This window comes from Pristiophorus japonicus, chromosome 5 (assembly GCF_044704955.1).
Source record: "Pristiophorus japonicus isolate sPriJap1 chromosome 5, sPriJap1.hap1, whole genome shotgun sequence".
NCBI classification, from domain to species: Eukaryota; Metazoa; Chordata; class Chondrichthyes; family Pristiophoridae; genus Pristiophorus; species Pristiophorus japonicus.
The window spans coordinates 222,959,924-222,986,330 of record NC_091981.1 but is presented as its reverse complement, the minus strand read 5'-3'; the positions used below and the strand labels follow the sequence as shown (position 1 = coordinate 222,986,330).

Here is a 26,407-nt window from a genome sequence, read left to right as displayed (position 1 = left end):
GATTAATAAACAATCTCCTAGTAAAGGATCCCCTTGGAATGAATGATCATAGCATGATTGAATTTCAAATTCAGATGGAGGGTGAGAAAGTTGGATCTCTAACCACCGTACTAAGCTTAAATAAAGGAGACGATGAAGGTTGGCGAAAGTGGATTGGGAAAATAGATTAAAATGTAGGACGGTTGATGAACAGTGGTGTACATTTAAGGAGATATTTCACAACTCTCAAGAAAAATATATTCCAGTGAGGAGGAAAGGGTTAAGAGAAAAGCTAGCAATCCATGGCTAACTAAAGAAATAAAGGACGGTATCCAATTAAAAACAAGGGCATACAAAGTGGCCAAAACTAGTGGGAGGACAGAAGACTGGGAAGCTTTTAAAAGCCAGCAAAGAGTGACTAAAAAAATGATTAGAAAAGGGAAGATAGACTATGAACGTAAACTAGCACGAAATATAAAAACAGATAGCAAGAGTTTCTATAGGTATATAAAAAGGAAGAGAGTGGCTAAAGTAAATGTTGGTCCCTTAGAGGACGAGACCGGGGAATTAGTAATGGGGAACATGGAGATGGCAGAAACTCTGAACAAATATTTTATATCAGTCTTTACAGTAGAGGACACTAACAATATTCCAACAGTGGACAGTCAAGGGGCTATAGGAAGGGAGGAACTTAACACAATCACAATCACTAAGGAGGTGGTACTCAGTAAGATAATGGGACTAAAGGCAGATAAATCCCCTGGACATGATGGCTTGCATCCTAGGGTCTTGAGAGAAGTAGCAGCAGGAATAGTGGATGCATTGGTTGTAATTTACCAAAATTCCCTGGATTCTGGGGAGGTCCCAGAAGATTGGAAAACTGCAAATGGGATGCCTTTATTTAAAAAGGAGGCAGATAAAAAGCCGGAAACTATAGACCAGTTAGCCTAACATCTGTGGTTGGGAAAATGTTGGAGTCCATTATTAAAGAAGCAGTAACAGGACATTTGAAAAAGCAAAATTCGGTCAGGCAGGGTCAGCATGGATTTATGAAGGGGAAGTCATGTTTGACAAATATGCTGGAATTCTTTGAGGATGTAACAAACAGGGTGGATGAAAGGGAACCAGTATTCGGTGTATTTGGACTTCCAGAAGGCATTTGACAAGGTGCCACATAAAAGGTTACTGCACAAGATAAAAGTTCACAGGGTTGGGGGTAATATATTAGCATGGATAGAGAATTGGCTAACTAACAGAAAACAGAGAGTTGGGATAAATGGTTCATTCTCTAGTTGGCAACCAGTAAATAGTGGGGTTCAGGGATCAGCACTGGGACCTCAACTATTTACAATCTATATTAACGACTTGGAAGAAGGGACTGAGTGTAACGTAGCCAAGTTTGCTGACGATACAAAGTTGGGTGGAAAAGCAATGTGTGAGGAGGACACAAAAAATCTGCAAAAGGACATAGACAGGCTAAGTGAGTGGGCAAAAATTTGGCAGATGGAGTATAATGTTGGAAAGTGCAAGGTCATGCATTTTGGCAGAAAAAAAATCAAAGAGCAAGTTATTATTTAAATGGAGAAAGATTGCAAAGTGCTGCAGTACAGTGGGACCTGGGGGTACTTGTGCATGAAACACAAAAGGATAGTATGCAGCTACAGCAAGTGATCAGGAAGGCCAATGGAATCTTGGCCTTTATTGAAAAGGGATGCAAGTAGGTATAAAAGCAGGGAAGTCTTGCTACAGCTATACAGGGTATTGGTGAGGCCACACCTGGAATACTGCGTGCAATTTTGGTTTCCATATTTACGAAAGGATATACTTGCTTTAGAAGCAGTTCAGAGAAGATTCACTAGGTTGATTCTAGAGATGAAGGGGTTGACTTATGAGGAAAGGTTGAGTAGGTTGGGCCTCTACTCATTGGAATTCAGAAGAATGAGAGGCGATCTTATCGAAACGTATAGGATTATGAGGGGGCTTGACGAGGTGGATGCAGAGAGGATGTTTCCACTGATGGGGGAGACTAGAACTAGAGGGCATGATTTTAGAATAATGGACCACCCATTTAAAACAGAGATGAGGAGAAATTTATTCTCTCAGAGGGTTGTAAATCTGTGGGATTCGCTGCCTCAGAGAGCTGTGGAAGCTGGGACATTGAATAAATTTAAGACAGAAATAGACAGTTTCTTAAATGATAAGGGGTTAAGGGGTTATGGGGAGCAGGTGAGGAGGTGGAGCTGAGTCCATGATCAGATCAGCCATGATCTTGTTGAATGGCGGAGCATGCTCGAGGGGCCGTATGGCCTACTCCTGTTCCTATTTCTTATGTTCTTATTTTCTGGTTGTTGCGCTTCCCCTGCAGAATATTCTGCACCTGTTCCCTGATATCCGTTACCCTGTAATTGGGGAGATAACGCACCATGCAAGACTCACGTCGGTGGTTGCAGAAACACCTGTCTGTCCAGAAAATAACATACTTTCCCTGATTCTCCAGATCACTGAAAGAGATTGGATGTCTGATATGTATGCAATAAAGGTTCAAACAGAGTACTGTTTAACTAAGCAAGGTACAACCTTGCTTCTGCTTTATTTAGGACCAAAGTGCCTGACTCACAAAATGGCTGTCCTTTTACCAGAGCAGCACCATGTGCGTGCTGCTCAGTGGCCTCCAACAATGACACCATCTGGTGGCTACAAACAGCATGTACAAACAAGACAATACCCTCCTCTGAGATCTTATCACAGTTTTTCACAGATTGAGATGGTCCAGCGCTTTACGCTCCCGGCTTGATCGTCTCAGTTTGATTCCGGCCTTGGGTGAATGTGCGGAGTCTGTTGTGGCTGGTGGCTGGATAACTGACTTGTTGGGGGTGGCAGTGGCCATGTCAGGAATTGCAAGTCCATTTTTATTGAACAAGTCCGCGATGGAAATTCCGGGTTCACTGATGACCCTTGAGTCCACTGAAGGCTGCTGGTAGGTGGGTTGGTCATCGACAGTTTCTTCGTCCGACTGCTCTGGCTCGTCTGTGTGCCTCAGCTTTGTGTGATCCATGTGTTTCCTGCTAGTTTGCCCATTCTTGAGCTTAATAACAAATGCTCTGTTGCCCTCCTTGGCCATGGCCATACCAGTGACCCATTTGGGACCCTGACCATAATTCAACACATATACAGGATCATTAACAGAAATCTCGCGTGACACAGTTGCGCGATCATGGTACCCTTGTTGACTCTGTCTTCCGTATTCAACGTGATTCTTAAAGCCGGGTGTACAAGAGATAACTTGGTCTTAAGACCTCTTTTCAGCATGAGTTCAGCAAGCGAGACCCCTGTGAGTGTGTGGGGTCTTGTCCTGTAACTCAGCAGTATGCAAGACAAGCGGGTTTGAACTGACCCTTGGGTTACTGTCCTGATGCTTTGCTTGATAATTTGTACTGCATGTTCTGCTTGCCTGTTGGACACAGGGTTGAACGGTGCTGACCTTACATGTTTTATGCCGTTAAGTTTTACAAACTCCTAAAACTCCTGACTGGTGAAGCACGACCCATTGTCGCTCACCACTATGTCAGGCAGACCATGTGTTGCGAACATGACATTGAGATTCTCTGTGGTTGCCGTGGACGTACTGGATGACATGATTATGTATTCTATCTCCTTCGAGTAAGCATCCACTACCACTAAAAATATCTTACCTAGGAAGGGACCTGCAAAATCTACGTGGATCCTGGACCAAGGTTTGGATGGCCATGACCACAAACTCAGCGGCGATTCCACTGGTGCTTTGCTGAGCTGCATGCAGGTGTTGCACTGATGCACGCATGCTTCCAGCTCAGAATCAATTCTTGGCCACCATATGTGGGACCTGGCGATGGCCTTTATCATCACTATACCAGGATGTGTGCTGTGTAACTCATGCACAAACTTCTCTCTCCCTTTCTTAGGCATTACAACTCGATTGCCCCACAATATGCAATCTGCTTGAATAGACAGTTCGTCCTTGCGACGAATGTACGGTTTGACCTCCTCGCACATTTGCTTAGGTATAGCAGACCAATCCCCTTTGAGGATGCAACCCTTTACCACTGATAATATCGGGTCCTGGCTAGTCCAGGTCTTAACTTGTTGAGCCGTGACAGGGGTTCCTTCGCTCTCAAAAGCATCCATGATTAACATTAGATCTGCCAGTTGTGGCGTTTCCACCTCAGGTGTGGGCAACGGCAACTGGCTCAAAGCATCGGCACAATTCTCTGTGCCAGGTCCGTGGCGAATGACATAATCATAGGCAGATAATGTCAGCGCCCACCTTTGGATGCGGGATGAAGTGTCGGAATGGACACCTTTGCTCTCGGAAAACAACGAAATGAGCGGCTTGTGATCGGTCTCTAATTCGAACCTGAGACCGAACAGGTATTGATGCATCTTTTTAACACCGTACACACACGCTAAAGCTTCTTTTTCTACCATACTGTAGGCTCTTTCTGCTTTAGACAAACTTTTGGATGTATACGCGATAGGTTGAAGTTTCCCCGACTCATTGACTTGTTGTAACAGGCAACCAATTCCATAGGACGATGCATCACAGGCCAAAACTAAATATTTACATGGGTCATAATGCACCAACAGCTTGTTCGAGCAAAGCAGATCGGTGGCTCTCTTGAAAGCTCTGTCTTGCAATGCGCCCCACACCCAGTTGTTGCCTTTTCTCAATAGCATGTGCAGTGGTTCAAGTAAGGTGCTCAATTTAGATAGGAAGTTACCAAAGTAGTTGAGTAGACCCAGGCTCTATCATGTTCTGCAGCTTGGATGCATTCTTGATGGCTTTGGTTTTCACGTCAGTAGGTCTGATGCCATCAGCGGCAATTTTCCTCCCGAGGAATTTGACCTCCGATGCCATGAAGACGCAGTTCGAGCGTTTAAGTATGAGTCCCACTCTGTCCAAACGCAGTAGAACCTCTTCCAGGTTGTTCAGATGTTCCTCGGAATCACAACCAGTGATCAGGATGTCATCTTGGAACACGACTGTTCTGGGAACAGACTTCAGTAGACTTTCCATATTCCTCTGGAATATTATTGCAGCCGAGCGAATTCCAAATGGGCACCTGTGGTAAATAAACAGTCCTTTATGTGTGTTAATGCAAGTAAATCTCTTCTACGTCTCGACGAACTCCTGCATCATATATGCCGACGTCAAGTCCAGTTTTGTGAACGACTTCCCTCCGGCTGGCATCGCAAACAAGTCATTAGCCTTCGGTAATGGGTACTGATCTTGTTTTGAAACCCTGTTGATCGTAGCCTTGTAGTCTCCACAGATTCTGACTGTGCCATCACTTTTCAGCACAGGAACAATGGGGCTGGCCCATTCATCAAATTTGACCGGTGGTATGATCCTTTCACTCTGGAGTCTGTCCAGTTCAATTTCGACCTTCTCCCTCATCATATACGGCATTGCCTGAGCTTTATGATGGACGGGTCTTGCATCTGAGTCCACGTGGATCTGCATCTTGGCTCCCGTGAAGTTGCCGATACCCGGTTCGAACAGCGAGGGGAACTTGCTCAATACTTGGACACATGTATCTTCCTCCAACGACAATGCCTTTATGTCGTTCCAGTTGCATCTGATTTTCTCCAACCAGCTCCTGCCGAGCAGCGTTGGGCCATTGCCTGGAACAATCCACAGCAGTAACTCGTGAACCACACCGTTATACGACACATTAATTTGTGCACTGCCAATCACCTTTCTCAGTTCTTTGGTGTACGTGCGCAGTTTGCCGTTAACAGGGCTCAGCCTGGGCCTCACAGTCTTAGTATCCCACAGCTTATTAAATGACCTCTCGTTCATGATCGATTGACTCGCCCCGTGTCCAGTTCCATCAATGCCCGTATCCCGTTAAACTTCACGTTAATCAAAATTGGTTTACTCTTGGTTATGAAAGAGTACAGTCCATACACTTTTTTCTCTGGCATCTCAGATTGTGTATCCGGATCTATGCTAGTCTGACTCTCATCCTCCACATGGTGTGTCGCAGCTCACTTGCTCATCTGCGGACACATGCGCTAGAGATGCCCCACTCTCAGACGGTCTTTGCAACTATATTGCTTAAATCGGCACTGCTGGTGCCGATGATTTCCCCTACAACGCCAACACGGAGAAGTCGATACATTCCCGCTGCAGACTTTGGGCAGCCACAGTTTTCGTGAATGTAGCTGGATAGGCCCTGCCATGTGCCGCTCTACCGAACGCCGAATCAATCGCATTTACAGTACTTGCCGAGGTTCGGTTCTTCACCGCTATTTGCTTTAGACTCTGTCCGTCGTCATACATGATTGAGCGATCTGGATGGCCCTTTTTAAATCCAACTCTTCCATCGCCAGTAGTTTGCGCAGGATCACCTCGTGGTTGACGCCGATAACAAATAAGTCCCGCAGCATGTCTGCCAACACCGTCCTGAACTTGCACGGTCCCGCTAGACGTCTTAGGTCGGCAACGAATTCCACCACGCTCTGGCCCTCCGATCGAACGTGTGTATAAAACCTGTATCTCGAAATGATGATGCCGTCATCTGGCTTGAGGTGCTCCCATACCAATGTACACAACTCCTCGTACGTTTTCTCTGTTGGATCACTAGGTATGAGTAGATTCTTTATCAGACCGTAGATCTTTGAACCGCACACAGTGAGGAACACAGCCCGGCACCGATCTGCATCGTCGACCCCCTTCATTTTGTTGGCCACAAAGTACTGGTTCAAATGGCTCACAAAGTCTGACCAATCTTTTCCCTCCTCGAATCGCACTAAAAATCCAAGCGTGTTTATTTTGCAAACAAATGTTCTTGTATTCTCGTCGCCAAATGTTATGTATGCAATAAAGGTTCAATCTGATTACTGTTTAACTAAGCAAGGTACAACCTTGCTTCTGCTTTATTTAGGCCCAAAGTGCCTGACTCACAAAATGGCTGGCCTTTTATACCAGAGCAGCACCATGAGCGTGCTGCTCAGTGGCCTCCAACAATGACACCATCTGGTGGCTACAAACAGTGTACATACATGACAATGTCCAAGTACATGACTGATCTAAACTCAGTTCTAATGTTGAGTAAGTTCAGGCAACACCAGAAACTATTTTCATTTTACAAATCAAGGAAAATTAGAAAGAAATTAAATAACACTGAGACCTTGAAAAAAGATACCCAGAAAGAATTGAGGATCCCAAATGTAAAAAAAAATTAAAAGAACATTTTCAATCAATCATTTTAACAAAAAAGTATTAATTAATTTATGACAGAAAACAATCTAAGGTACTTCACAGAAAAAAAATGGACATTGAGCAAGAGTGTGAGGTTTTAAAGACAGAAAAAAGATAGCAAGATGGAGGGGTTTAGGGAGGACGTTTCAAAAGTAGTGATAAGACATTTAGGGGCTGAAATTCAGGGTCTAGTTAAGACCCGTTACCGCCCGTTTGCGGCAGCCATGTGGCGGAATCCCATGGCTGCCGCTTTGCCATCAACTGGCCGCTGCGACAGAAATTAGGCCCGGAAGGTTTTACGGCAGTGTGGACCTCCGCCCCGATAGATGGACTTTCATGGCAGTATAGGGCTTGTGGCAGTGGTGACGCGATCAAAGTGCACACCACTGCCGCTCTGTCCCCGAACCCATTTTCAGTTTTAAAAAGCCGGTCCTTTTACTGACAGTGCCCCCGCCAGCTTTTTTAGTCGGTGAACTTTTACACAACGGGCTCGTTCCAGTCTGCAAGTGCAGACACCTCCAACATTTCCCAACTCTCCGCCATCGCTCCATCCAGCAGGTCACCAGTGCACTGTACAAACGAAGAGTGCAATATATCTCCTTACCCATGACCAGGGAAAAACAGGTGGACCACCAGGCTGGCTTTGTCCGGATTGCAGGGTACCCCAGGATGCAGGGAACCATCGACTGCACACACATTGGCCTGAGGGCGTCACAACACCATCCCGAACTGTTTATCAACAGAAAAGGGTACTACTCCCTGAATGTTCAGTTGGTGTGCGACCACCAGCGAAGGATCCTGGCAGTTGATGCCAGAAATCCAGGCAGCAGCCATGATGCCTTCATCCTGTGCCAGAGCAGTGTGCCCCCCTCTTCACCAGGACTGCGAGTGGCTGCTTGGGGATAAGGGATATTCCCTATCCACTTAGCTGCTCACTCCACTTTGCAACCCCAGAACTGCGGCCGAGCATGCCTATAACGACATTCATTCTGGGACCAAGTGCATCATTGAGCACTGCATTGGGATGCTTAAACAAAGGTTCCATTGCCTTGACCGCTCTGGTGGCGCCTTGCAGTACTTGCCTGAACGGGTCTCCATCTTTATGATCGTCTGCTGCAGACTGCAGAGATTGTGGATAGTTGTAATCTAGCAAAATTCCCTGGATTCTGGGCGGTCCCAGCAGATTGGAAAACCGCAAATGTAACACCCCTATTTAAAAAAGGAGGCAGACAAAAAGCGGGAAACTATAGACCAGTTAACCTAACATCTGTCGTTGGGAAGATACTGGAGTCCATTATTAAAGAAGCAGAGCGGGACAATTGGAAGAGCATGGTTCAATCAAGCAGAGTCAGCATAGTTTTATGAAAGGAAAACCATGTTTGACAAATTTTCTGGAGTTCCTTAAAGATGTAACGAACAGGGTGGTTAAGGGGGAGCCAGTGGATGTGGTGTATTTGGATTTCCAGAAGGCATTCGATAAGGTGCCACATAAGAGGTTACTGCACAAGATAAAAGCTCACGGGGTTGGAGGTAATATATTAGCATGGATAGAGGATTGGCTAACTAACAGAAAGCAGAGAGTCGGGATAAATGGGTCATTTTCCGGTTGGCAAACAGTGACTAGTGAGGCAGGGATCGGTGCTGGGGCCTCAACTATTTACAATCTATATTAATGTCTTGGATGAAGGGATCGAGTGTAATGTAGCCACGTTTGCTGATTATACAAAGATGGGTGGTAAAGCAATTTGTGAGAACACAAAAAATCTGTAAAGGGATATAGACAGGCTAAGTGAGTAGGCAAAAATTTGGCAGACGGGAGTATAATCTGGGAAACTGTGAGGAGTCAGAGAATCAAAGGGTTATGTGAGCCCAAACCACGGAGAAATTTGTGAGATTGAGGATTTTATATTTAGTATGTTGTAGAACAAGGATCTAATGGACATTGATGACGGACAGCGTAAGAGGAGAGAAGACCTTAGTGCAGACAGGATACGAGTGACGGAGTTTTGGATGAGTGTGTGTAGGCTGAAGCTTGGTAAACTGGCATTTGGTTTGATTCTCATTTTAATTGTCTGTTTAACATTGCATGTTAATATGCCAAATTCTTCCCTTACACATTGGGCATCTTTTGTATTTGGAATTGTGAAAACCGTAACACAACAGTATGGCAAATAAGTGTTTTTTTCAATGAAAATATAAGGTAATTTTAATATCTATGTTTAATATGATTTTAAATATTGTAATTCTGATTTTCCAGCTTGTAGTTTGAGGTTTGTTTCTCACCAGAAAAGTTAGTCCTAACTGAGATGCTGCACATTTTAATTTCAAATTTGCAGTTTTTCTTTTTTGTAGTTGTTCTTTTTCTTGGGTTGTGGGTGTTAAAGAAGGCTGGACTGGAGCACAGAGCAGGCCTTGCACACCTCATTGTCATTGCGCGGTGCCAGCCAACGTGAGGCTGCGCATGCGTCGGTGTCAGCCTTTGACCCCTGATGCTGGATGGAACGCTGTGTCGGCGGGCGGGCGGGCGCGCGCGGTCCGGGAGGAGATGGCGCCCCTGACTGATCGCGGAGCCGGTTTGTGTATCCCGGCCGGTGAGTGATAGACCGCGAAGCGAGCCGCAAACAGCAGCGTTTAGGGAGAGGCTCCCGACCCGCGAGGATTTAAAAAAAAACACGGAAACAGATTATTCCTGCTTGTGGGAGCTTGCTGTGCACAATTTGGCGGCCACGTTTCCCATAATACAACAGTGACTACACTTCAAAAGTACTTCATTGGCTGAAAAGCGCTTTGAGATATCCGGTGCTCGTGAAAGGCGCTATATAGATGCAAGTCTTTAATATTGCACAGTAAATTACATCTGGGGTGTTAGGGATGACTGCAATATATTTAATACCTCTGGAGAACAAAGTGTTACTTGAAAAGAACCTGCAAAACCACATTATGGAAATATCAACTTTTGTTGGCTATGCTCACATTGATATTTTATAATCTAATATGTTAAATTTCAACATCATTTGCAGTTCATTGTATAGGAAGGTGTAGGTACAAAATGTATCATCGTTTAAGCAAGGCTAAGGATGGAGGGAGGACCTTTTTTATTCTATGGGACTTAAACTTGTGGTATTTGATCTGAGGTTAATGTGCATCTGTAAACTGGAAATGCATTGCTTTCTGTTGACCGTGTTGGTGTTTGTCTCTATCCAGGCCCCCACAAATCTAAGGCATAAGTCCTCCCTATTCTCTCCTGCATGTTGCATGACTTCCACTACTACTTAGACTAGAGCACCCCTGGCCTGGGCCCTGAACAATTGCCCTGGTGCTTGCCCCAAAAGCTGGTAGTGCCTGTTGAGAAAGGGGTTAGAAAGTTATTCTGGGTAGACATCACTAATGATTAAAATAAAATCGAAGCTGCACTTGGGGTAAGCTATAGATTATGTTAAGCACAATAATAAGTCACTAACAGAAACAAAGTAGACAGTTTGCACAAAGTAAGGTATCACAAGCAACAAGGTAAATAACTAATCTGTATTTTGGATAATTGTTAGCCAGGACACATTAAGAATTCCCTGCTCCTCTTTGAATACAGCCATTGGATCTTTTTTATATCCACCCGAGAGATTGGTTTAAAGTCTTATTCGAAAGACTGTAATCCCTCAGTGCTGCACTGAAGTGTTAGCCTAGATTATGTGCTCAAGACACGAGTGGGCCTTGAACCCATGACCTTCTGCCTCAAAGGTGAGTATGCTGTTACTAAGCCAAGGCTCACAAAGGTGTGATCCGAGGAGCAAAGAAAAATCTGGAAAAAGGTATAGTAGCTGCAGCTAAGGATAATGAAAAGATTATTTCAGTACCACAACAGCAAGAGGGCAGTCAGAGAAGATGTGGTAATCATGATGCAAATAGATGTGATACTGAGGTTGAGCACAAAATAATAAATATTCTGAATGACTACTTCCATGTAAGATGTGAGCAATATGCACTTACCAGACAAAAATATCCCAATTAAAATTAATTACTTTGGCCATTTCATTTATAACAATCATAGATAAATCCCCAGGGAATTTGGTGTTTAATTGATACTGAGAAGGAGATTTGTGATGCATTAATGATCATTATGAGGGAGTCATTAAATACAGGGGTGGTACCAGAAGATTGGAAACTGGCTAATGTGGAGCCCATATTCAAAAATGGGGATAAAACAAACACCTACCGACCCACTAATTTTACTTCAATTCAATATAAAATAATGGAATCAATTATCAAAAATAAACATGATCATCTACATTAATGACCTAAATAACATGGTTATTGAAGGTGAAGATTCTGCTTGACCCTGGAGGTGATGAGTTAAGTAGATTGTGGTAAGCCCTATGCTATGGTTACCTTGACTTCCAAAAGGCTTTTAACAAAGTTCCCCACAAAAGGCTATTAGTTAAACTCAAAGCTGTGAAGATTATGGATAAATCCTGGGAATGGATAAGAAACTACCTGAAGGTTATTAGCTACTCTTGCGAAAGGAGTTATGTCCGGGGGTGGAAATACTGAGTGGGTTGGGACTGCTGCTGTTTCTAATTTACATAAATGACGATTCAGGAACTTGATGCAAAGTGATCACATTTGCAAATGATACCAATCTTTGGAAGGGCAGTGGAATTGGAAGAAGCAGCTCAGAACTTAAGATATGTAAGTGGGCAAAAGAATGGCAGATGAAATTTAATGCAGATAAGTGTAAAGTGCTACACACAGGAAATAAGTAATAGGTGACACTCCATGAATTGTGTTGTAAGAGTCTTGGTGAACTTAATACTAAATATATCCAACCAGTGCAGAGGAACAATCAACAAAGCTCATAGGATGTTGAACTGCATTGACAAATCAGTAGAATATCCATTAGAGGATATAAATTCTATTGTGCTTGAATAGCATATCTAGTTCTAGACTTCAAGAAACGAGAGAGACATTCAAGCTCTGAAGACAGTGCAGAGAAGAGCCACAGGGCTGATACCCAGTGTCGGGGCTATGAGTTATGAGGAGAAACTGGGGAATCTTGGGCTTTTTAGCTTGGAAAGAAGGTATCGGAGAGACGATCTTGGAGGTGTAAAAAATTAAAGAAGCAGTAGCAGGACATTTGGAAAAGCAACATTCGGTCAGGCAGAGTCAACATGGATTTAAATTGCTGAGGATGTAATGACAAGGTGAATAAAGGGGAACCAGTGGATGTGGTGTATTTGGGCTTCCAGAAGGCATTTGACTAGGTGCCACATAAAAGGTTACTGCACAAGATAAAAGTTCACGGGATTGGGGGTAATATATTAGCATGGATAGAGGATTGGCTAACTGACAGAGAACAGAGAGTTGGGATAAATGATTCATTCTCTGGTTGGCAACCAGTAACTAGTGGGGTGCCATAGGGACCAGTGCTGGGACCCCAACTATTTACAATCTATATTAACGACTTGGAAGAAGGGACTGAGTGTAACGTAGCCAAGTTTGCTGAAGATACAAAGATGGGAGGAAAAGCAATGTGTGAGAACACAAAAAATCTGCAAAAGGACATAGACAGGCTAAGTGACTGGGCAAAAATTTGGCAGATGGAATATAATGTTGGAAAGTGCGAGGTCATGCACTTTGGCAGAAAAAAAATCGAAGAACAAGTTATTTAAATGGAGAAAGATTGCAAAGTACAGCGGGACCTGGGGGTACTTGTGCACAAAACACAAAAGGATAGTATGCAGCTACAGCAAGTGATCAGGAAGGCCAATGGTATCTTGGTCTTTATTGCAAAGGGGATGGAGTATAAAAGCAGGGAAGACTTGCTACAGCTATATAAGGTATTGGTGAGGCCGCACCTGGAATACTGCGTGCAGTTTTGGTTTCCATATTTACGAAAGGATATACTTGCTTTGGAGGCAGTTCAGAGAAGGTTCACTAGGTTGATTCCGGAGATGAGGAGGTTGACTTATGAGGAAAGGTTAAGTAGGTTGGGCCTCTACTCATTGGAATTCAGAAGAATGAGAGGTGATCTTAGCGAAGCATATAAGATTGAGAGGGTTTGACAAGGTGAATGCAGAGAGGATGTTTCCACTGATGGGGGAGACTAGAACTAGAGGGCGTGATCTTAGAATAAGGGGCCGTCCATTTAAAACAGAGATGAGGAGAAATTTATTCTCTCAGGTTTGTAAATGTGTGGAATTTGCTGCCTCCGAGAGCTGTGGAAGCTGGGATATTGAATACATTTAAGACAGAAATAGTTTCTTAAACGATAAGGGGATAAGGGATTATGGGGAGCGAGTGGAGAAGTGGAGCTGAGTCCATGATCAGATCAGCCATGATCTTATTGAATGGTGGAGCAGGCTCGAGGGGCCGTATGCCCTACTCCTGTTCCTAATTCTTATTTTCTTATTTTCAAGGATATAGACAAAGCTTGCATTAAATTGCTGGAGTAAAAGTAGGGGACAAGTTTAAACTCATGTAATTTTAGGACGGATGTCGGGAAGTTCTTCAGAGAGAAAAATCAGAGGCAAAAACCATGGAATAATGTAAAAAAACAATTAACTGCTACAAAGGCAGGGGTGTTTTGTGCATTCTCACAGCTGCAACTTGCTCTGCACTGCTGGCAGATAATGCAGGCTAATAGCCTGGGTGCAACTGTAAGTGTCAGCTGTGGCTCAGTGGGTAGCACACTCACCTCTAAGTCAGAAGGTTGTGGGTTCAAGTCTGACTCCAGGGACTGGAGCACATAAATCTAGGCTGACACTCCATTGCAGTGCTGAGGGAGTGCTGCACTGTCTTTCGGATGAGATGTTAAACTGACGCTCTCTCAAGTGGACATAAAAGTGGCATTATTTCGAAGAAGAGAGCAGGGGAGTTATCCCTGGTGTCCTGGCCAATATTTATCCCTCAGTCAATATAACAAAAAAAAACTTACCTGGTCATTATCACATTGCTGTTTGTGGGAGCTTGCTCTGTGCAGATTGGTTGCCACGTTTCCCACATTACAACAGTGACTACACTTCAAAAGTACTTCATTGGCTGTAAAGCACTTTGAGCTGTCTGGTAGTCGTGAAAGGTGCTATATAAATCCAAGTCTTTCTTTTTTTCTTTATCTATGAATCCAGTTTGGTTAGTCAAAATATTGGTGCTTTAATTTCCTTGCTTCTATAATGCACTCAAGTATCTTTTTTACAGGTTAGCAAGATTTTTGTACATTGTATCATATTCACGTTAAATCAAAACATGGAAAGTCCAGCACAAGTTGGGAAAGGAGGCGGCGTACGGAAAACAAGACCTCCGCCTGCGAAGACGTCTTTCAACAACCCTTACAGTATAGGGTGGAGACCTTTGGACGGGGAAAGCATGGCATTTGTTTTGCAGAAGTTACAGGAAACGTTTCAACAGACTGGCTTGTGTAAAATAGAACCTACTCAAAGGCCCAGGAAACCAAGGGCTTCCAAGGCACCAAAAGATCAGGAAAAGAGGGATACAGCAGGGAATGTCAAAGAAATCGAAGATGACCAAAAGAAGGCTGAGGAACTCAAAGAAGTGAAGGAAGACCGTACAATGATCAATATTCAAGAGTCTAAACAAGGATGGACTAATGTAGAACTTAGGAAACAGCTGGCTATTGGAATCAATGAAGTTACTCGGGCTTTGGAGAAAGACGAATTGTGTTTGGTTTTGGTGTGCAAGTCGGTGAAACCTACATTGATGACTCACCATCTCATTCAACTGAGCGTGAGTCGGGCAGTACCTGCCTGTCAAGTTCCCCGTCTGAGTGAAACTGTGGCACCTGTGCTGGGGTTAAAATCTACACTTGCACTGGGATTTAAAAAGAATTCAGAAACTTTTATTGAGACCGTTAACTCCATTACCCCACAAGTACCTCCTTTAAATATTCCATGGATGCAGCAAAGTAAGCAAATTGAGAGTGATGAAGGATTGGAGCCAAAGGAGCAAGAAGGCACCAGTGAAATGCCAAAGACTGAATTGGCAGATGCTGTGTTTCCACAAAGTCACAAGCGTAAATTCAATGATGTAGCATCTAGTGACTTTCCTTTAGAATTAGATAGTGCAAAAAGCACAAAACTAGGAGTGACATTGCTGCCTCTAAAAATAAAGAAGGTCGTTCCAAATCCAAATAAAATTCGGAAGCCAAAAAAGAATAAGAAAAAGAAATAAAAATCAGATGGATATCTGAAACAAAACCAGAAAATACTGGAAACACTCTCAGTTAGTATCTGATTAAACAGTTCAGTTAAAGGTTCGGGTGTAGATCTTTTGTCAGAATTGGAATAAATTGCAGATTAAAAAGGAACAGAACAAAGGGGAGAAGGGGAAAATAGTTTCCCAGTATTTTGTAATTTTGTTTTTTAAAAATAAATATTTCATGCAATAACTCATTCAAATCTTAAATTCATTTTCTTATCTGTACAGTGGATAGATTTTAAAATCACATGCTCAGGGATACTATTAGATGGTTGTTTATCAAATGATTGAATTTTTCAAGACTGGTATATTCAATTAAACTATTTTGTCTGAATATATTCAATAACACAGATATCACCACAGTGAGAAGCACAGGTAAGCAGAAAACATGAGATTTTTCATCATTTAATGAGTGAAATTGCTCTGATTTGTAGAGTGGCTTTCCTCTATCAATGTTTTATTTTACATGACAGTGGGTTATTTACCTAGCTTTCACATTTTTGAACTTGTTGGAAGTTTTTTTTAAAAACAGGAATTAAATTAGTTTTTGAATTTCCTCACTTTTCTCCTGTTCCTTCCAACCTCATCTCCAATATAAATGTGAGGAGCTCATTGATTTAAAAAAAAATCTTTTGAGACCATCTTCGTAACTGCCTCCTCCCTTTATCTGCCCTAGCCCTGATCCCTAGTCATTTTACTGTTTTCATGACCCCCATTCATACCTTTTAATAATTCACCACCTGCTTCCCTCTATCCCTATCCTGTTCATTACTAAGCCCTCCCACCCATGCAAACCTACAATTTAAAGTTGTTGCCAATCCCTCCATAGCCTTGCAGCACCCTGTTCCAAACTTAAATTCCCTCCCGCACCCCTCAATGTTGAATCTAGGCATCCTGTGCATCCTTTCCCTCCGCAAAATTGATGCATAGCTTTTAGCCGCCCTAGGTCTTGCCGTCTGGAATTCCCTCTGCCTCTCCACTCTTCTTTGATTTTAACCAATCTTCTATCACCCCCCTCCCAAGCTTCCTTTCCAACTCAGTGTTCTATTACTGCTATTCTGTAAAGTGCCTTTGGATGTTTTCTGTTAAAGATGCTATATATACATACCGTAAATGTAAACGCGCAGCATCAAGTTGAAAGATGGCAGTGCTGGGCAATGTCATATTTTCCCACTTTTAATTACCCATTGACTACATCCATCACTTCTAGCCAAGGTCGGTCTATATTCTCCCTAACAATGTCGAGTTACCAATAAATTTGTTGGTTCAAAAAGTTTCATATTTAATAATTAGGCCCCTTAACATTTCTATGCGCTTCTTAGTCAACAGCTATAATATTTAATTTGGTGTAGAGAAAACAGCAAATGAAATTTAAAAACATTTGTGCAAGGTGAGAAATGAAAACAAGTAGAGCAACCAAAGATAAACATGACAAAAATTGAAGACCCAAGTATTTAGTGGAGTACTGACTTTCCATGGTAAGATTTGAACTTGTAACTAGGTTACTAGTCCAGACCCCCTAATGGTTAGCCTGATGCTTAGTAATTCTTCTATCTGACATCATAGCACTGTTGACATGCCGAAACACCAGCTACTTGTATCTAGCTGCTTCTTAAAATTAGATACTTGTAAACCCACATATGTTACTATGCAAATGTTCCTGTAATTTTGCAGCTGAAGTGTCACACACTATTTTCAAAAGCCTCATCAGCACTGCTATTGGACCATTTAGTGCAATGGGCACTTCTTACACGAGGTGACCCTGTATGTTATAGAGGGAATCGGGGCATAAAAATGCACGTGACTGAAATCTAATTTGGAACTGCACATGTTGAATTTGCACACTGCATTATTCTGCACACATTCACTATATGCACAAATACATTACTTTAAATGGTGTGTATATATAAATCAATGAGAAGCATAAAGAAGAATGATTGTCATTACTTTGTGCGGTGATAGTTTATTAACTCCTAGGTAACATTTCTACAGAGGAAAAGGCATATTCTAAAGAGTTAAAATTAGATAACTAAACCATATTCCAGGAAAAATATTTTGGTAAAACTGCAAAGAATTTGAAGGGACCAATTTAAATAAAACCATTTCTGGAGCGGGAGAGGAGGCAACATTACTCACCCCTTTATAAACTTGAACCTTGACTACCAGGTTCTTAGAGAAAAAAAATCTACAAATGCAAATCAAATTCAGATTCCTGCTTTTTCTGTTTTGTAGAATAAGATGCTGCTGTTTCAATGGAAAACATGGAAGAACTGCTTTAGGGAATACTATTCATTCTAGCACTTATTTTAGTAGATAGATTTTTAAATTTGCAATTTGTATGATCAATCACATGAAAAAAATACATGGTAGCTGCTCAACAATGATTGAATTTTAATAAATGTTTAAGAATTCACAAGGTGTGGATTATACAAAAGTGAAGTTCAGTTCAAATTATCTTTCTCATACTCAAGTGATCATGCAGAGAATCAGTTTTCTGCTCTCATTGAAGTCCTTGTCTGAAATGTTATTTTCTAATTTCATTATGCACTAAATTGCATAAAATCATTTCTGCAATTTCAACTTGCACTCCCAACAAAATATCCTGCAATATGCAGCCATGTTAACAGTTCCTCACCACCTCCTAAATGAAACTTGTTACCCATACACTTGCTCTAATTCCGCGCACCTCTTTATGGAATAGAAAAATTTGATTTGTAAAACTATTCCTTAGGTTTCGATTCTATTCACACTTCCCTACTCCATTCATCCAATATTTTTTGCAGCCAGTAACTCGATGCTGGTTTCTGGTTCCACAGGATCTAGCAGCTCTCTAGCATCTCACCACAGTAGACAGTTTATATGTGTGAGCTAAGATTTTTAGCAGGTTATTCATTAAGGGTTGGTATAAGACTAATCCTGCCCTTATCTAACCTCTAGAACCATATACTTTTCCAGCAGATTTTACTGAATAGTAAAATAGAAACTGAATAGTAAAATAGAAACTGAATAGAACATGGAGAGAATGCAGGTTTACATCCACATTTCTTAAGTTTTCCAATCTCAGATCACAGCCAAGATGCCTGGGAGCAAAACACCAATTTCCATTGAGATAAATGAAAAATTGGATAACAAATGACCCCCAAATGCTTTTAAAATCAGCACATTGAGCAATCTGTCCTCCCAGCAAGACTAGTTAAGTGTGGAGGGAGACCTAGAAAGCGGGAGGGGAAAAAAAATCCATTCAGAAATATAAAGAAATGGTGTAAAGTTTAGGCTTTTCTGATGGGACAACTAATGCATTGTTAGTAGGTTTTTCCCCTCATGTTGGTTCTCGCCCCCCTGCTGCATGCAGCAAGAGCTGGACGACATTCAGGCTTGGGCTGATAAGTAGTAACATTTGTGCCACACAAGTGCCAGGCAATGACTATCTGACTATCTTCAATCAGCGTCTAACCACCACCTTTTGACATTCAATGGGATTACATTTGTCAAACCCCCACTATTAACATCCTGGGGTCACTATTGACTAGAAACTTAACTGGACCAGACACACAAATATTGTGGCTACAAGAGCAGGTCAGAGGCTGGGTATTCTGCGGCGAGTCTCTCACTTCCTGACTCCCCAAAGCCTTTGCACCATCTACATGGCACAAGTCAGGACTATGATGGAATACTCTCCACTTGTTGGATGAGTGCAGCTCCAACAAGAAACTTGACATCATGGGAACACTATAACCTCCAAGTTCCGCACCATCCGGACTTGGAATTACATTGCCGTTCCTTCATCGTCGCTGGGTCAAAATCCTAGAACAACCCCACCCCACCAGCAGCATGCTGGGAGTACCTTCATCTCACGGACTGTAGCGGTTCAAGGCGGCGGCTCATCACCTTCTCAAGGGCAATAAATGCTGTCCTTGCCAGCGACATCCCCATCCTATGAATGAATAAGTTTATATATTTTAAGTGACATCATTACATGTCATCTAAACTTGCACTAATTGAAAGAATGAAAGCATACACAAGTAATAACAAAGTTGTAATGATTTTTATTAATTCAGACATCAAACAGTCATGCTGGTGACCTTAAAACATTACTGAAATCAAAAAGTACATTCTTCTTCTGGCAACATTTAAACCATGTTGGTCCTCCATTCCAGAACCAATTTAGGAATGGATAATTTCTTGCACACATTTTCTAGTGTGGGGCCTTTTCAGTGAAGCATGCATAGCGATAATAGTAAACTGTACGTAACCTGTCACTTGACCAGGCAAAGTTTTAAGCTGCTGAACAGCTAAACATGCTTTAACAAACAAGGCCCAAATCCTTCCTCTTAACATAATTTGTGCAAAACACAACATAGAACAAAGCTTTTAGCTTTCACTTTTTTCTGTTTTTTTAAAAAAAAACATGTATTTCCCTTTGATTTAGTTTATTTATTGTCAGGTATTCATATGTGCAGTTTGTGCTAAAAAAAACACACACCTGACTCAATATCCAGGTATCTGGAGAAAAAGAAATACCCAAATGTTCATGTGTAGAGAATGAAAAAAGATTTGGCAGGAGAAAGATGTTAATCCATCATGATTTTTCATTTTAAATCTACATTTATCTGTGTGGTTGCCTCTACATGCAGCCTTCTTCAGCTGCTGTTCTCTTTAACTGCCACCAACTCAGCTACTCCTGTTATGGCTTGCCCAGAGACCTGAAAATTAGTCACAAACCAGGCTCACAGCTGAAATGTCAAGCAGCTCCAGGACTTCAATCCCTGATCTCTGAATTGTAAAGCGAGTACTTTTACGACTGCTATTGGGCCACACCAGGTGGCATTTAAAAAAGCTTAAAAACTAACAGTGACAAATAAAGCTTTGTCCCAACCTTACATAAAAAAATGTGGGGAATGCAGCCTCTTTCACAAATAAGCCATGAACACTATGAGCAGCCAGATTGCATTGCTGACAATTGAGGGTGCATATGGAATAGAGTGGGATAATTTCCAATTTATTTGCATTGATGGAGATTCTGGAATTTGTACTAATGCATTATTGCAAAAATTCCCACACTCTTGTCTTGCAAACGTGACACAATTGGGTAAAAATTAGTCAGTTCGTATCATAGATCCTTCAATGTTCCCATAGTGAACACTTAAAAAACACTGGTCAATAAATAGAAATCTGTCTGGCAGTACAAGACCACCTACTAGATATAACAGTTACAATTTTCTTCTTCACACAATTTACTACTGCACTTCATTCGTACAAAAGACTGAGTTGTCATTCTGCAAAAGAAGCTTCCAGTTCCTCGCTACATAAGGTAGCAGCAACATGTTCTTTATGAAAATCTAAATGTAGATTTGCCTCTTGAAATTAACAGAAGAAAGTGCGTACAAAATCCTCTCAGGCATTTTATGCGAATTCTCATTCAGGTTGCAAATGGTTAAGAGATAAAATTCTTCTTAGTGGTTTAAACTCCCAACAAAACGCCATGGAATTATGCAACACTTCACTGCACAGTAAAATCAAATCCTAAACAAGAATCAATGGTCTCCGCTCTGTTGAAAGCAAAACACGGTTGGAACTACTAGCTCCTTTTACAGAATTCTGTGTTGAGCTGGTAGATTTTTGTCACGGATCAAAGGCATGATATTGGACCCTGGGCTTCTATGAAGAGGCTTCTACAGTAGTAGTAGAGTGTTCTACTGTAGCACTAGACCAACCTACAGAAAAGGAAATAAAAACTTTCAGTAAAAGTAGGGTAAAATAGATAAGCTTTAGCCCTACTGTAATGGGGATGATTCATAAGGAACGACTGTAGAAATTCAAGCTCAACAGTTTGAAAATGCGGTAATTACGGGAGAACTTCATTGACTTTTACGTTCTTCACGTTTATCGTTCTAGCTTTCCAGCAATATTTGTAAGCTGTCCAACAGCTCATATCCAGTTTGCCATGAAATTACATTTATGAGCACAGAGTGCTATTATGGAAACTCTTCGGCAACTAGTTTTTAAAATCTTTTAAATCCATCAGTGTTACAAAGCAAGTAAACTACCATTGTTCTGAGCTTTAAGATTGGTTATTAAATCCCAGTACCCACAGGTGACTTCTGGGACTGCTTAATATTCCAGCTACTTGCTCCAGTTGTGCTGAGTTGTTACACCAGAAGCAACATTTGGAGTTTTCAGTTCGTAACGCGTAAATGTTAAATCTCAATCTAATATTAACAGTTGGATACCGACAAATTAGAGAAACAAACTATTGCATTGTTTCCTCCATTATATGTCTGTAACTGTCACATTTCAAAATATGTATATATAGGCTGCCTAAAATAAGGTTCAAAAAAGCAATGTTGTCATCTTCAATCAGACTGCCATTATTATTCAAGGATGAAATAGCAGTGCATTTGGAAAGCAGGGACAGGATTAGACCAAGTCAGCATGGATTTATGAAAGGGAAATCATGCTCGACGAATCTTCTGGAATTTTTTGAGGATGTAACTAGCAGAGTGGACAAGGGAGAACCAGTGGATGTGGTGTATTTGGACTTTCAAAAGGCTTTTGACAAGGTCCCACACAAGAGATTGGTGTGCAAAATCAAAGCGCATTGTATTGGGGGTAATGTGGATAGAGAACTGGTTGGCAGACAGGAAGCAGAGAGTCGGGATAAACGGGTCCTTTTCAGAATGGCAGGCAGTGACTAGTGGACTGCCGCAGGGCTCAGTGCTGGAACCTCAGCTCTTTACAATATATATTAACGATTTAGATGAAGGAATTGAGTGTAATATCTCCCAAGTTTGCGGATGACACTAAACTGGGTGGCGGTGTGAGCTGTGAGAAGGATGCTATGAGGCTGCAGGGTGACTTGGACAGCTTAGGTGAGTGGGCAAATACATGGCAAATGCAGTATAATGTGGATAAATATGAGATTATCTATTTTGGGGGCAAAAACATGAAGGCAGAATATTATCTGGGATGGCGGCAGATTAGGAAAAGGGGAGGTGCAATGAGACCTGGGTGTCATGGTACATCAGTCACTGAAGGTTTGCATGCAGGTACAGCAGGCGGTGAAAAATGCAAATGGCATGTTGGCCTTCATAGCTAGGGGATTTGAGTATAGGAGCAGGGAGGTCTTACTGCAGTTGTACAGGGCCTCAGTGAGGCCTCACCTGGAATATTGTGTTCAGTTTTGGTCTCCTAATCTGAGGAAGGACGTTCTTGCTATTGAGGGAGTGCAGCAAAGGTTCACCAGACTGATTCCAGGGATGGCTGGGCTGTCATATGAGGAGAGACTGGATCAACTAGGCCTTTATTCACTGCAGTTTAGAAGGATGAGAGGGGATCTCATAGAAACGTATAAGATTCTGACGGGACTGGACAGGTTAGCTTCTGGAAGAATGTTCCCGACGTTGGGGAAGTCTAGAACCAGGGGACATAGGATAAGGGGTAGGCCATTTAGGACTGAGATGAGGAGAAACTTCTTCACTCAGAGAGTTGTTAACCTATGGAATTCCCTGCCGCAGAGAGTTGTTGATGCCAGTTCATTGGATATATTCAAGAGGGAGTTAGATATGGCCCTTACGGCTAAGGGGATCAAGGGGTATGGAGAGAAAGCAGGAAAGGGGTACTGAGGGAATGATCAGCCATGATCTTATTGAATTGCAGTGCAGGCTCGAATGGCCTACTCCTGCACCTATTTTCTATGTTTCAAGTTTAGGGAAAATTTATGATTAATAATTAGCTTAATGCAAAAGGTTAGCTGATTACCTAATTCGGCTCACCTCAAAGACTCCAACATGTTACAAATTCAAGTGATAATGGACTTCAAGATAGGATAGTGATGGTGAAGACCTTGGAATCACTTAACAATTACATGCAGCATTGGACTTTTTTGCATGGATGATTATGAGCTGAATGCCTTCATCATCGAATATAAGTTGGTCAGGAGATTTAAAAAAACATTTAATTGCTTTAACAAATTACTTCCCTGTATAAGTCAGATCCTAAAACAATTCTTATGAAAGATGCTTTTTATCAGTAAAATGTTTCAATAAATAAAATATTTAATCTGTAAATTCGGATGGGACCCCAACATCTAGATCCCGAGGAGGGTGCAATTGGGAATCCTCAGGATGTCTGGGGCTGGGTCTGGACACCCCAGATGGCATGATCAGGAAAATGAACCCACTTACAAAGGGGAACAATTGCCAACGTTCGGAAAAGACTTCTAAGCCGAAACAACTGGCTTTTGTTCTCTCCCTTTCTCCCACCCAACCTCACCACCGCAAGTGACTTGCCAATGCCACATCTTCCTCTCCTGTCCAGGTATCTGCTGGCGATATCTAAAATACCTGAACTCACCTTAACTCTGAATTCTCTAGCAGAGTTAGAGTAGGCCCAAGAATTTTTGGCCCCAGTGTTTATATTGAAGGTATCAATGTTTCTCACCTTCTCAGGTTCCATATCTGGGCACCTCCAATTGTACAAATAGTACTGTAAATTGCCATCACCTATACCAAATTTTAGTTTTTCTAGGAATGTTTTGTTTTCCATTAGATCAAGTGCATTCAACACATCAAATCCTTTCTGTAAAGGAAAAATAACATTTTTGTTAGGAAATGAATGGAGCTGACGGTCAGAAAAATAAAATCTTCAGAAATTATTTCCTTGTTTGCTTGCTTGATGAACACTTTTCTTTCACCTTGCCTAAATAACTTTTCACTTGCCACAACTTTTATTTGGGCTTTAGTCACAGGAATATTATTTTTTTTAAGATAATGACAAGTAACTGTTTAGCAGGGTACATAAGAGCTGAAACAGACCACAAAGAATCAAATACAGCAAGAAAGCAGAAAACAAAATGAAGAACTGGAGATTGGGGAATGAACATGACACTAACACTTGAAAGCTAGTGAGTTGCTGTTTTTCAGCTCAAGATTGGAAATATCTCACCCTTGAGTACTTGAGTAGGTGGGAGAAGAATTTTCCAACTGCTGGTACATAAACAGGCACATTTCTTCTGTTACTAGGATTATTCTAAGGTAAGCCAATATAGTTACTGAAATTAAGTACGGTACTGTGAAGGCTAATCAAGAAAGAAATATTCAATAATGCACAAGAATTATAGTCCTGTCTTGAAAATGCTCACTCTTGCCGGGGTATAGTTTTATGGTGCCAGCCAGCCATTTGCCATTCCCTAGTACCTCACCCAAGCAGCTATTTTTTGTGTGAGAGCTAGACAGTGGTTGCTGGAAAGCTACTCGTCAATGGAAGGGATCACAGGCTAATCCTGCCTTCATATAATCTCACATAATCTTGGCATTGTCTCTGCCAAGATTTCTATCACTCTTCATCAGACTCTTTCTTGCCTGAAATGCTTAGCACTTTCTGAAGTCGATTAGGTTATTTGACTGCCACCTGGCAATTGGTGTTTAAACACATTACACTTGGTTATCTTTTTTTTTTTAAACTGCCCTTAATGCTTTTGCCCCAAACCATAGACTCCAATTTCCATAACAGCAAGAAATTTATGATGGACAACAGATGTGTCTACTAATTAGTGAAAATGTATAGGTATCTTCAAATCCTAATAGTCAGAAATTATGCTGTCTCAAATAAATCTAAAATGGAAAACCAATCAAGACCACTTTAGGGTGCACTGACACTACACGTTCTCCATTCCCTGCTCTCAAGTATTTAAATTTCAAGCTTCTGGCAGACAGCTCTGCTCCTTCATGTACATAGGCATGTGAAGAGCTCTCTCCTAAAGAGAACAGTTAAAAGTTCCAGCCGTGCACAAGCCAGCAGTGTATACAGAGTTACGCTTGGCTAGAACTCAAACTGTAGCTACCAATCTGAGACCAATAGCTCCAGTGTAAATTAACCCTTTGCTCAGTGACTATCTCCAACATTTCTTGGGACTGTTACTTCTGCCATATACTACATCTAATGCAATGTTATTTATTCTAGAAGCACATGCTATGAATGATATTACTGCACTTAACTAGAAAGCTGCTTAGTACTACACGACCCTCAAACATTCTATAGCTACTGTATTGCCCTCAAAATATCTTTGTAACATAGTTGCCCATGACTGATTTGATTGTGCTGTGACTGATACATATTTCAAGAGATTAAATAATGAAAAGTTTACCGATTTTGCAATTATTAGTGCATCATTCATAAGATCAATGAGTGGGGTCTCAGTGTGAACATTATAAAAGGAATAGGCAGCCTTAAGATTCTTATGAATAGGATGATGCATAACTGTGGAAGGTAAAGTGTAGAAGCTCACAAAGTCTGTCAGCACTCCATCAGAACCCTGAAAGAAAATAAATAATTGTTTAGAAGAATTAATCTGAAGAAATGTTGAAAACCATTTTGATTATCAGTTTGATCATCTATAAATAGAAAGGTTGCAGACAAAACTTGACCACAAATACATGGACAATCCAAATTTGGTAACAAATACAATAGCCATTAGTGCTACTTAAAAACACTTAGTACAAATTAAAATTATGATTGCATGTGATCCCAAAATCAGGGCAGGGGGAGGGGCACAGATACTGTGTATGATGGCTTGAGGAAGCCGAATTAATTTACACAAATACATGATTGCCGATTAAGTAATTTTACTCAGCCACTTTCCTAAAGATGTAATAGTCAATTAATGGTTAAGTAAAAAATGTAGGAATCAACAGAATGAAAAAAAGTCTGTTTCTCATCATTCTTTGTTAAAGGCATGCTTGATTTTGAGCGAATTTGCGGTTTTGTAATTTAAGCTACACCCTAAAATTCAAAGCAATTTACAAAAATGTACTAGGATCCTTCTATAATGAACTTTGGATATACCATGTTCATGACTTCAATTTCCATGTCAATGTATCACAGGCGGTCCCTCGAACGAGGATGACTTGCTTCCACAAGAGTTCACAGATGTTTCAATAAAGGACCCGATGTTCCAGTCCTGAACTCCAGTTGAGGGGGTGG

At 41.5% G+C, this 26,407-nt stretch overlaps 2 protein-coding genes across 3 annotated transcripts in view; one reads left to right on the top strand and one right to left on the bottom strand.

Annotated features, from left to right (window-relative positions):
- The first annotated feature begins 9,718 nt into the window (after nt 1-9,718).
- Nucleotides 9,719-15,621, top strand: rpp38 (ribonuclease P/MRP 38 subunit). Its single transcript, XM_070880059.1, has 2 exons — nt 9,719-9,813; nt 14,411-15,621. Exon 2 carries the CDS (start codon nt 14,459-14,461, stop codon nt 15,398-15,400), a length of 942 nt encoding a protein of 313 aa, XP_070736160.1. The 5' UTR covers nt 9,719-9,813; nt 14,411-14,458; the 3' UTR covers nt 15,401-15,621.
- Nucleotides 15,622-19,453: 3,832 nt separating this feature from the next.
- Nucleotides 19,454-26,407, bottom strand: part of nmt2 (N-myristoyltransferase 2) — a 66,133-nt gene continuing 59,179 nt past the window's right edge. For both annotated transcript variants that reach the window (XM_070881334.1, XM_070881335.1), the window contains exons 10-12: nt 25,572-25,739; nt 23,867-24,004; nt 19,454-21,141 (exon numbers count right to left, since the gene is read on the bottom strand). In XM_070881334.1, the coding sequence (XP_070737435.1) occupies nt 21,121-21,141; nt 23,867-24,004; nt 25,572-25,739 (327 nt within the window). In that variant the 3' untranslated portion in view covers nt 19,454-21,120. The remainder of the gene's footprint in view (nt 21,142-23,866; nt 24,005-25,571; nt 25,740-26,407) is intronic.

Excerpts from the sequence above, each read along its gene's own strand:
- rpp38 (XM_070880059.1), top strand. The coding sequence starts at position 14,459 with ATGGAAAGTCCAGCACAAGTTGGGAAAGGAGGCGGCGTACGGAAAACA.